The following is a 12,066-nucleotide window of genomic DNA, read 5'->3' as shown; positions in this document are numbered from 1 at the left end:
CGAGACTCCATCTCAAAAAACAAACAAACAAACAACAAAAAGACGGGGTTTTGCCATGTTGGCCAGGCTGGTCTCAACCTCCTGACCTCAGGTGATCGTCTGCCTCAGCCTCCCAAGATGGTGGGATTATAGGCATAAGCCACCACGCCCGGCCCACTCTATTTTCTTTTTATTCCCTAAATTTTAATATGTTTGAGTTTGTCTGTTCCTTTATCACTTTTTTCTTACATAAAAATTCTGCCTAATCCTTCGTGAAAAAAAAAATCTTCCTGTGACTTGTGAAAATGTTCTGGTTTTATCTTTCATGGAATGCTTTCTCTAATAGTGTACTTGACATCTTCATTTGGATGTCTGACAAGAACTTGAACTACCTTGTCTAAACCAAATTACTCATCTTTCCTTCCATCCCCAAATCTGTTTCTCCTACAGTCTTTCGTTTTGTTAATGAACACTTCAGACTTTCAGATGCTTAGACGAAAAACATAAACATTTTCTCTCTTTCACATCTCATCTCAGCAAATTTGAGAGACTGTGTCTTCAAAAACATACATAATCTAATCCCTTGTCATCACTTCTGCCATACCTGTCTAAACTTCTCCATTTCTTGCCAGGATAATTGCCATCAACTCCTAATTATTTTTTCTAGTTCTTCACGTTCCCCTGATGTATTCTCAAGGTAGCAGCCAGAGAGAGCCTGTTAAATGCAAATTTGATCATGCCATTCTTCTGCTCCAGATTTTTCAGTGGCTTCTCAACTCATTCAGAGTAAGGCCAAAATCCTTATGAAGTCCTATAATCATCTGAGTGATCTGATTTTGTCTGCCTGTCTGTCCTAAAATGCCTGGCTCCTCCCATGCGAGCAACATTGGCCTTTGTGTCACTTCTTGAATATGCCAAGCATTACCTCAGGGATTTCATACTTGTGTTCTTTCTTCTTGGAATGCTCTTTCTCAGATATCAACACTAAACGTTACCACTCCTCAAATATCACTAAATCACTAAGTCATTGAGGTCTCCAATACTGCCTTGTTTAAAGAGAAATCTCACTTCCCTCTGCAGTTTTTAATTTTTTTAGATTTTATTTTAGGTTCAGAGGTACATATGCAGGTTTGCTATATAAATAAATTTCATGGCATGGGAACTTGGAGTATAGATTATTTCATCACTTGGGTGATAAGCAGAGTACCTGATAGGTGCTTTTTGATCCTCACCCCCTCCTGCCCTCTGTCTTCATGTAGGGCCTGTTGTCTGTAGTTCCCTTCTTTGTCTCCACATGTATTTAATGTTTAGCTCCCACTTACAAGTGAACATGTGGTACTTGGTTTTCTGTTTCTGTCTTACATTCCCACAAGCAGTATAAATGCACAACCTTGACAGAGTGTGTTTTTTTGTTGTTGTTTTTGTTGTTTGTTTTGTTTTGTTTTGTTTTTAGTAATAGCCATTCTGGGGGATGTGAGAGGGTATCTCATTGTGGTTTTGATTTGCATTTCTTTAATGATTAGTTCATATTGAGCATCTTTTCATATGCTTGTTGGCTGTGTGTATGTCTTCACGTGAAAATTGTCCATGTCCTTTATTCACTTTTAAATGGGGGTGTTTGTTTTTTGCTTGCAAAATCAAGTTCCTTATAGAGTCTGGATATCAGGACTTTGTCAGATACATAGTTAGCAAAATATTTTTGCCCATTCTTCAGGTTGTCTGTTTACTCTGTTGATAATTTCTTTTCTTGTGCAGAAGCTCTTTAGTTTAATTAAGTATTCCATTTGTCAGTTTCTGTTTTTGTTGCAACTGCTTTTGGCATCTTTGTCATGAACTGTTTGCCAGGTCCTATGTCCAGAATGGTATTTCCTAGGTTATTTTTCAGGTTTTTTTTTTTTTTTTCTTTTTACAGTTTTAGGTTTTACACTTTAGTATTTAATCCAGCTTGCTTTGATTTTTGTATATATATAATGAAGGTGTCCAGTTTCAGTCTTCTGCATGTGACTAGCCAGTTATCTCAGCATTATTTATTGAATAGGGAGTCTCTCCCCATTGCTTGTTTTTCTTAACTTTGTTGAAGATAAGATGGTTGCAGGTGGGTGGCATTATTTCTGGGCTCTCTATTCTGTTTCCTTGGTCTATGTGCCTGTTTTTGTAACAGTGCCATGCTGTTTTGGTTACTGTAGCCTTGTAGTATGGTTCAAAGTTAGGTAATGTGTCTCCAGCTTTGTTCTTTTTCCTTGGGATTGCCATGGCTATTTGGGCCCTTTGTTTAATTCCATATGAACTTTAAAATAGTTTTTTCTACTTTGGTGAAGAATGTCATTGGTAGTTTGTCAGAAATAGCATTGAATCTATAAATTACTTTGGGCAGTATGGGCATTTTAGCAGTATTGATTCTTTCTATCCATGAGCTCAGAATGTTTTTCCATTTATTTGTGTCATATTTGATTTCTGTGAGCAATGTTTTGTAATACTCTTTGTAGAGATATTTCACCTCCTTGGTCAGCTGTATTCCTATATATTGTTTTCCTTTGCAGCTATTGTGAAAGGGATTGCCTTCTTTATTTGTCTCTGCCTGGATGTTGTTGATATATAGGAATGCTACTAATTTTTGTACATTGACTTTGTTTCCTGAGAATTTGCTGAGTTTGTTTATAAGATCAAGGAGATTTTGGTCAGAGACTGTTGGAATTTCTAGGTATTGAATTATATTGTCTGCAAACAGGGATAGTTTGACTTCTTCTCTTCCTATTTAGATGACTTTTATGTCTTTCTCTTGCCTGATTGCTTTGGCCAGGACTTCCAGTACTATTGATTAAGAGTGGTGAGAGAAGATATCCCTGTCTAGTTCCTATCTTCCAGGGGAATACTTCCAGTTTTGCTTATTCGATATGATGTGGCCATGTTTGTCATAGGTGGCTCTTATTATTATGAAGTATATACTTTCCATTCCTAGTTTGTTGAGAGTTTTTAATATGAAGAGATGTTGAATTTATTGAAAGCCTTTTCTGAGTCTATCAAGATGATAATGTGGTTTTTATTCATTAGTTCTGCTTATGTGATGAATCACATGTATTGATCTGCATATGCTGAAACAACCTTGTATCTTAGTGATAAAGCCTAATTGATTATGGTGGATTCGCTTTTTGATGTGCTTCTGGATTCAGTTTGCTAGTATTTTGTTGAGTACTTTTTCATCTATGTTTATTAAGGATATTGGTTTGAAGTTTTCTTTTTTTGGTTGTGTCTCTGCAAAGTTTTGGTATTAGGGTGCTGCTGGCTTTATAGAATGAGTTAGGGAGGAGTGTCTTTTCCTCAATTTCTTAGAATAGGTTCTGTATAAATCGTACAGTGCTTTGTTATATGTTTGGTAGAATTCAGCTGTGAATCTGTCTGGTCCTGGGCTTCTTTTGGTTGGCAGGCTTCACTTGGGTAATGAGGCGGTTTGGTTTGAAGGCTCAGAGCCCCATTTCTACATTATAAGCAAAATAAAAATTAATTCATGGATTACAAGGGTGTACCTGTAGTTGAGATACTATATTTTATTTATTGGAATGGCATTTTGAGATCCAGTGCTGTTCATTGAATTTTCCTGTAAGGAGAGCTTGTGAGTCTCAGGAATATTTACAAAAATGTTGGATATTTTAACGAAATGTCAAATATTTAGACATTAAGTAGACTTGAGAGTAACTTTAACAAAGGTCTAAGCATGAGAGATATGTTTGATATATTTTTATGGACTAAAAACCCTGAGAGAGAAAATAGGACTAATTTCACCAGGATGACCTCCTGGAAATTCATTTTCCATTTTGGAAATTATTTTTAAAATTCATTTTTTCTGGATAGGTGTATGTATGTGTGTGTGCCTGTCTATATGTGTATGTTTTATGAACTTGTTAACAATAATGTCATACAAAAGAACTGGTTAGCAGGAGTAAGATTTTAAGGTGTATTGGCCTTCCCATGGTTCCCAAGAAAACTTTCGATGATTTTGATTAAAAAGTTTGGATTCTGTCTATTTAAATCTAGCATAAAAATTGGTCATAGTGATGATCCTAGTAATGACTAATTTCCCTTTAAGATTTAGATGTTTACTGTATGAACTATGTGGTACATTTTCCATAACTAACAGGTAAAGTTGCTGAACACAAATTATGGAGATGTGAAACGAGGAAAACATTGCAACACACGAAAGAGAATATGTCTTTATTTGCATGCTGGCAAACGAAAATTCAAGTTTCACTTCAACTTCAGTATGAATATTTCCAGTCTCTAACAAGAACAGACATTGAATAAATGAGTTAAGTTGAGCTGTTTGAAAATTAGAATGTTTTCCATAAATACATTATCGAATTCATCAATTAGCATAAATTTGTACTTTCTTGTTTGACACTGGTCACAATATTTGAAAGTAAAAAGAATGTTACTGCACATTCAGAAATCAGGTGCACATAAAATTTAAGGTCAGGATATTAAAGGAATCACAGCCAGTGTTGTTAAGCCTTCATTTTTTCTATCTTTTTGTCTGTTCAGACAAGATAACTTTTCTACCCATATTTTCCATTCTAGTAGTGGTTACGTTTGTTCTCGGAAATTTTGCTAATGGCTTCATAGCATTGGTAAATTCCATTGAATGGGTCAACAGACAAAAGATCTCCTCTGCTGACCAAATTCTCACTGCTCTGGCAGTCTCCAGAGTTGGTTTGCTCTGGGTAATATTATTACTTTGGTATGCAACTGTTTTGAATCCAGATTCATACAGTTTAGCAGTAAGAATTACTACTACTAATGCCTGGGCAGTAACCAACCATTTCAGCATCTGGGTTGCTACTAGCCTCGGCATATTTTATTTGCTCAAGATTGCCAATTTCTCCAACTTTATTTTTCTTCACCTAAAAAGGAGGATTAAGAGTATCATTCCAGTGATACTACTCGGGTCTTTGTTATTTTTGGTTTGTCATCTTGTTGTGGTAAACATGGATGGGAGTATGTGGACAAAAGAATATGATGGCAACGTGAGTTGGGAGATCAAATTGAGTGATTCAACGCACCTTTCAGATATGACTGTAACCACGCTTGCAAACTTAATACCCCTTATTCTGTCCCTGATATCTTTTCTGCTGTTAATTTGTTCTTTGAGTAAACATCTCAAGAAGATGCAGCTCCATGGCAAAGGATCTCCAGATCCCAACACCGAGGTCCACATAAAAACTTTACAAACTGTGATCTCCTTCCTCTTGTTACTTGCTATTTACTTTCTGTCCCTAATCACATCAATTTGGAATCTTAGGAGGAGGCTGCAGAAAGAACCTGTCCTCCTGCTTTGCCAAACTACTGTAATTATATATCCTTCATTTCATTCATTCACCCTAATTTGGGGAAGCAAGAAGCTAAAACAGACCTTTCTTTTGATTTTGTGTCAGAGTAGGTGCTGAGTGAAAGACCTGAAACTCTCAAATTTCTAGATTCACAAGTGGGACATCGTGTGTCTCCAAGAGAAAACAAACTGATGCTGTCTGGAATATTTTATGCTTTCTACTGGTTTTTCTGTATTGTATATTTTTGAGTAATTTCCAAAAGTATATCTAGAAAAGTCTTTTACCTAAAGTTAGTCTAAAAAGTATCTATATATGCATGTGTATGTGTATATGAAACACTGAAGAGAGAGTGACAATAACATAATCTTAATCATTTTTTATAAACTGCCAAATTATAGAAAATATAAGAAATTTTTCAGAATCATGAAGCCATGTGTATTTCACATATACATTTCATATTATCATATTTCATTTGAAAAATTTATCATCTCTATTTTTAATTGTTAAGAACTTGCAGCTTATTTCACAAAATCATTTCTCTTTTCCACTGTTATTTGTACCATACATAGGTACCATAGTGTGCTTAAACATGATTATTTTAACTTCTAGTTTTTTGGATGGTATGAGCATTCTATCCTAAATCAATAATGAGGTTTTATCCTTGGGGTAGTTTTTATTTCATAATTAATGAATTCTAATTTTATGTTCAGTTTAAAGCAAACAATTATTGTTAGAAAACTGTGCACAAAATAAAATTCAAGAATGACAAATATATTTGAAATACATTTTGTATATGTCTATCATAATCAGTACTGAGGAATATTATATTTTATACAAGTATGTGAACAACTGAGAAAAAAGTCATATCTGTAATAGGGATGAAGAAAGAAACACAATGCTGACCTCTTAAGTACTGTCATAAGTCTCCATAAACAATCAGAAAAGTCATTTCTCCCAGTTTTTGAGGTAAAGAAAAGCTTTTTGGAAATTGAGATCTGATACCAAATATTTCAATTTTTTTTTCCTAAACCATTTCAGAGTTCCTGAATTGCCAATTATCTCCACTATCTTCCACATTTAACATTCTTTTTAAACATCACATAAATGAACTCAAATCTTTGTTACTTGAAAAAATACTTATGTAAAAATAGTATGGAAATTAGGAAAATCATTTGAATTATACATTCTGCAAATGTTAAAATGACATCTATGAAATCTATGTATTGATGATAGGAAATGACTTAAATGTATGTTTTATTATAATGTAGTTGCAAATAATGCAACTATCCTTCATTTCATTCATTCATCTTAATTCAGGGAAGCAAGAAGCTAAAACAGACCTTTCTTTTGATTTTGTGTCAGAGTAGGTGCTGAGTAAAAGACCTGAAACTCTCTCAAATCTCTAGATTCACAAGTGGGACATGGTGTGTCTCCAAGAGAACACAAAGTAAGAGAAAGTGTGTTGACATATTCAGTGATAGCAAGTTCTATTATAGGAAAAAGTGTATAACATCATTAAACAAGTTAATTCTATAGACTGTGTCAATTCTTGGAGTTATGAAATTTTAACAATGTTATCTAAACCTTGAGGTAAATCATCTTATTTAGTTATTTATTTGTTTATCATATGTCTTTCTTGGTACAATAAAAGCACCATAAAAGCAGAGATCATGTAGATCTTGCTTACTGTTGACTCCCAGGACCTAAAAGATCACATAAAAAATAGGTAGCCAAATATTTTGATGAACAAATAAATTAGTGAATACATGAATAAATTACATATATTGGGGTGGTGAACCAATGAAAATGAACCTCATCACAAAATCTACAGTTGCTTGAATTTTCCTGTTCTAGTTTCTGGTTGAGATTACAGGATTATCTAAGAAGAAGCATTTATCGGAGTAAAAGTGCGGCTATTCCATAATTGTAGGGGAAATATCACTATAATATAACCTTGATGCAGTTATATCAGATGAAAAACATGGAGACAAGGTGGAACATCAAAATCAGATGGCACCTACTACAATACCTACAAAAAAGCATATAACATATTTGTGGATGTTTTTATATATTTTCTCAATTGTGAATGATATATTTGTATTGTGATATTTCTAGCTAGTAATTATGTAAAGAAATGGCATTTAAATTTTAAAAATTGAGTTAGTTATGAATTACCTTACTAAAATGTGATTTTTATATAATATTTTAAATATCCTTTCTAAATGAACATTTTAATTGCTATATTATAAAAGTTACAGAAAAGTGAATGAATAATAAATTATACCACTGAATGCATATCTTAGCTTTAGGGGTCTAGAACTAGAGCCAATGTCTGATAATAATGTGATAACATTTCTTTGGAAAGTAAGTCCAGGGCAGCAATGGCAGGGACACGTGGAAATTCAGGCAAGAGCACGTGGAAATTGAGGCAACGGCAGACATGAAACAACGTGTTGGGATGCATTATAACAATGTGTTGTGTGTATGTGACTGTGTTGTGTCCATTTCACCACAAGGTGAGAGAGAGAGCATGGTGGTCATCAGATGCATGCACTTGGATCCCACTACTTTTCCAGAAAGCTGCAAGAGGAAACCACAGCCGCCATTAGTCCATGGAAGTGAGAGAGGAGGGAGAATATATCTGCTCAGCTGTCTTCTGTCTTCTATTTCCCATTGGCAAGGGTTTCCCTGAGGCAGAACCACCATCTCTGCTGTTCTCTTTTCCATCATCCGGTCCCTTGGTGGCTGTTATGAAAGACAGACCTCATGCCCACAGTGTGGTGTTCCATTCACGCCCCAATAGGAGGGATGGTAGGATGATCTAGATCAGGCAAGGTGGTGGCCTAGAGAATAAGAGACAGTTAAGGGAATCTGAGGAAGCACATGTTTGCGTCCAATACTGTCTACTCCTTGTACCACTCAGATTTGCTTATGTCTTCCAATCATGGCTGGCTTTATGGGCATATGATTTCCACAGTCGCACAGAGTCTTGTGCTTAGAGGCGCTCATGCTTAGAGGGGCAATGGTTAGTCTTCATATTGCCTGCTCTATTAGCAGCATTGAACCTGGTTTATTTGGGGGATGCTGCCCTTTTCTGATTTTATCATTGTTCACTGGGCACCTCTTCTCAATCTCCTTTGCTAGTTCTTTCTCTTGTCTCTAATCTTCTGCCCCTGCTGTTTGGTTTTTGAGACAGAGGGCGCTCCTCTGCTGAAGAGGGAATGGTCTTGCACTAATTCCCTAGGGGTTTTCGCTCCCCTCTCCTGTGGATTTGTCAGAGACTTGGACAGAGTCCTATAATGCCCACTATGCCTGCCTCTAGAATGTTTGAATTCTGCTGGATCATCTGGCACAATGGGCAGAGCAGCTTGGGCCAGACCCTATATCTGCTATGGAACCCTTTTTTGTTCTGGGTTCCACTTGAGACCAGTAGCCTTTGGAAATTCCATTAGTGAGTCACAGCAATATCCTCAAATGAGGAATATGTTGACTCCAAAATCCCAATAGGTCCAAAAAACACTGTGCCTTTTTCTTAGTGAGAAGAATTATGTATCAGGAAACGAGCCATTTACTTTAAAAAGGATGTTTTGACACAAGGACCAGCAGCATTGGACCTCTAAAAACACCATCTATGTTATAAGTCGCTGAATCTTCTGAGGTTTATGTCTCTCTTCTTCCAGTATTTTACTTCTGTTCAAAGTAATACTATTTCACTATATTTAAGGAACTTGCTACTTCTTCCTTATGAATACCAATTAAAGTAATATTATTAACATATTGAGTTAGCGTGATGTTTTGCAAAATGCCAATTAATCTGAAAACAGAAGTGACATAGCCCTAACATAAAACAGTGAAGCAGTGCTTTTCTTCTTACCACACCATACAAATTGTTTTGATTTTCTCTCATAATGCGTGTAGATTAAAAAGCATTCACCAAATCAAAAACCACATACAAAGTGCCAGAAACCACGTTCTGCTCAGTGAAGGTACCACGTCCTAGAGAGCGTCTGCAAGTGCGATTAAGTTTATGCTAATGTGCATTCATCCTATAATCCATCTGATGTCGGCAGAGGCCAGATAGGCTAACTGAATAGGGATATAAAATGTACCAACCCCCTCAGTGTTCATTATCAAAAGGAGTTAGGCTTCCTTTCAGTCGTTTATCTCCGCTTCTGTGAATTGGCTCAGTCCTGAGAACTGGCTGAGGGTCTTTGATTTGTCACATCAGAGGCTGATCTCAGGACTCAGCTTTTTCAACTCTTCTTTCCTCTTGGTTTATAGTCATTTAGCAAAGTATGAAGCCTCTTCAACTATTGGCCTATCAGCCTATTCCAATGAGTCTGTTGCTGTCACCACTCCATTAAATCTGACATTTGTTAAGATCACCAGTGAGTGCGTGTTGCCAATGGTTAGTCTTCATGTTGCATGCTCTATTAGCAGCATTGAACATGATTTATTGGGGGGATGCTGCCATCTTCTGATTTTATCGTTGTTCACTGGGCACCTCTTCTCAATCTCCTTTGCTGGTTCTTTCTCTTGTCTCTAAACTGAAAATGTCACACTCCCCAGGCTCTCAATTCTTCAATCTTTAATCAATCAGGCTTGTTTTGTTGGTGATCTCATGCCGTCTCCTTACTGATAATGTAGTCAAATGGTTCGATAGAGAGGAATAAGGCTGATTATTCATTTATATATTCATATATTATTTTAATATAGCAATGCAGATATTGGCAGATTAATACATGGGGGATTTTAATTATATAATGATCTACATATAATTATATAATGATATAAGTGAAGAAATACATAGATAGAATTATGGTTTACTAACCCATTTTTGACTTCTTGCATTTTGTACAATGTCTCAGTATCTGTATCTTATTTCTTAAGTTTTTTTCTCTATGATCAATTACTTATGAGTTAATTTTTGTGTACAGTATAAAATAAGGTTCTAAATTTATGGTTTTTTTCCTTCTCTTTTTACTCCCACTTCTTAGGTAAGTTCCTCTAGTCATGGCCTTACTTATTTTCTGTGTGTTGATGATGCCAACATTTAATCTTTCAGCTGAGATCTCAATGCTGGTCTCTGGAAGCCTTTCTCTAATAGCCTATTTGACATCTTCATTTGGATGCCTAACAAGAACTTGAACTAACATGTCCAAATCAAAATACTGTTCTTCCCTCCAATTGTCAGAATTGTGTCTTCTATAGTCTTTCCCTCTTCTGATAATGACCGCTCCAGACTTTCAGATGCTTAGACTAAAAAAATGGAGTCAACATTTTCTCTCTCAGAACTCATCTCTAAGGCATCAGCAAATTTTGTTGACTCTACCCTCAAAAACACAGAATCCAATCCCTTGTCATGACTCTGCCATACTAAACTGCTGCATATCCTGCCAGAATATTTGCCATCAGCTTCTAATTATTCTTTCGAGTTCTGCACATCCTTTTATCCTGATGTATTCTCAAGGCAGCGGCCAGAGAGAGCCTGCAAAAATGCAAATTTGATCATGCCATTCTTCTGCTCCAGATTTGTCAGTAACTTTCATCTAACTCAGAGTAAAGGCCAAATCCTTACAAAGTCTTACAGTCATTCGAATGATCTGATTAAAACACCAAACACCTGGCTCATCCCATGCTAGCAACACTGGCCTTTGTGTCACTTCTTGAATATGCCAAGCATCGCCTCAAGGACTTCATACTTGTACCCCTTCTTAGACTGCTTTTTCTCAGATATCAACACTGAACATTATCACTCCTCAGATATCGTTGAATCACTGAGGCCTCCAATACTACCTTATTTAAAAAGAAATCTCATTTCACTTTGCAGTTTTTTTTTCTTTTTTTTAGCTTTCATTTTAGATTCCGGGGTGCATGTGCAGGTTTGTTAAGTAAGTAAATTGCATGTCTCAGGCACTTCATGTACAGATTGTTTTGTCACTCGGGTGGTAAGCAGAGTATCCAATGATACCTCTTTTATCTTCACTCTACTCCTTTCCTCTGTTCACAAACACCCTGGTGTCTGATGTTCCCTTATTTGTGCCCATATGTACTCAGTGTTTACCACCCGCTTATAACTGAGAACATGTGGTATTTGTTTTCTGTTTCCGTGTTTGTTGGCTTAGGATAATGGCCTCCGGCTCCACCCATGTTACTACATCATCTTGTTGTTGTTGTTGTTTTTCCTACTGACTGCATAGTGTTCCATGGTATATATGTGCTATATTTTCTTTATCCAGTCTACCATTTATGGTCATTTAGGTTTATTCCCTGTCTTTGCTATTGTGAATAGTTCTGTCATGAATATTTGCATGCATGTGTCTTTATGGTAGAACAATTTATATTTCTTTGGATATATATCCAGTAATGGAATTGCTGGTTTGAATGGTAATTCTGTTTTAAGTTCTTTGGAAAATTGCTATACTGATTTCCACAATGGCTGGACTAATTTACCTTCTCACCAGTAGTGTGAAAGCATTCCCTTTCGCCACAGTCTTGCCAGAATCTGTTGGGTTTTTTTTTTGTTTTTTTTTGTTTTTTTTGAGTTTTTAGTAATAGCTATTCTGACTGGTACGAGATGGTATCTCATTGTGGTTTTGAATCACATTTCTTTAATGATTAGTTGTATTGAGCACTTTTTTCACGTTTGTTGGCTGTGTGTATGTCTTCACTTGAAAATTGTTCATGTCCTTTATCAAATTTTTAATGGCAGTATTTGTTTGTTGCTTGTAAATGTGAATTCCTTGTATGTTCCACATATTACGCC

The 12,066-nt window shown here is 36.0% G+C and overlaps 1 protein-coding gene across 1 annotated transcript in view; it reads left to right on the top strand.

The window, feature by feature from the left end:
* The window catches only part of LOC105542047 (taste receptor type 2 member 19-like), an 11,655-nt gene extending 5,589 nt beyond the window's left edge, over positions 1–6,066 (top strand). The window contains exon 2 of the mRNA XM_011983407.1: positions 4,516–6,066. Coding sequence (XP_011838797.1) covers positions 4,516–5,417 — 902 coding nt within the window. The 3' untranslated portion in view covers positions 5,418–6,066. The remainder of the gene's footprint in view (positions 1–4,515) is intronic.
* The last annotated feature ends 6,000 nt before the right edge of the window (positions 6,067–12,066 follow it).

This window comes from Mandrillus leucophaeus, unplaced genomic scaffold (genome assembly GCF_000951045.1).
Source record: "Mandrillus leucophaeus isolate KB7577 unplaced genomic scaffold, Mleu.le_1.0 Scaffold249, whole genome shotgun sequence".
NCBI lineage: Eukaryota > Metazoa > Chordata > Mammalia > Primates > Cercopithecidae > Mandrillus > Mandrillus leucophaeus.
This window is presented reverse-complemented; position numbering and strand designations above follow the sequence as displayed.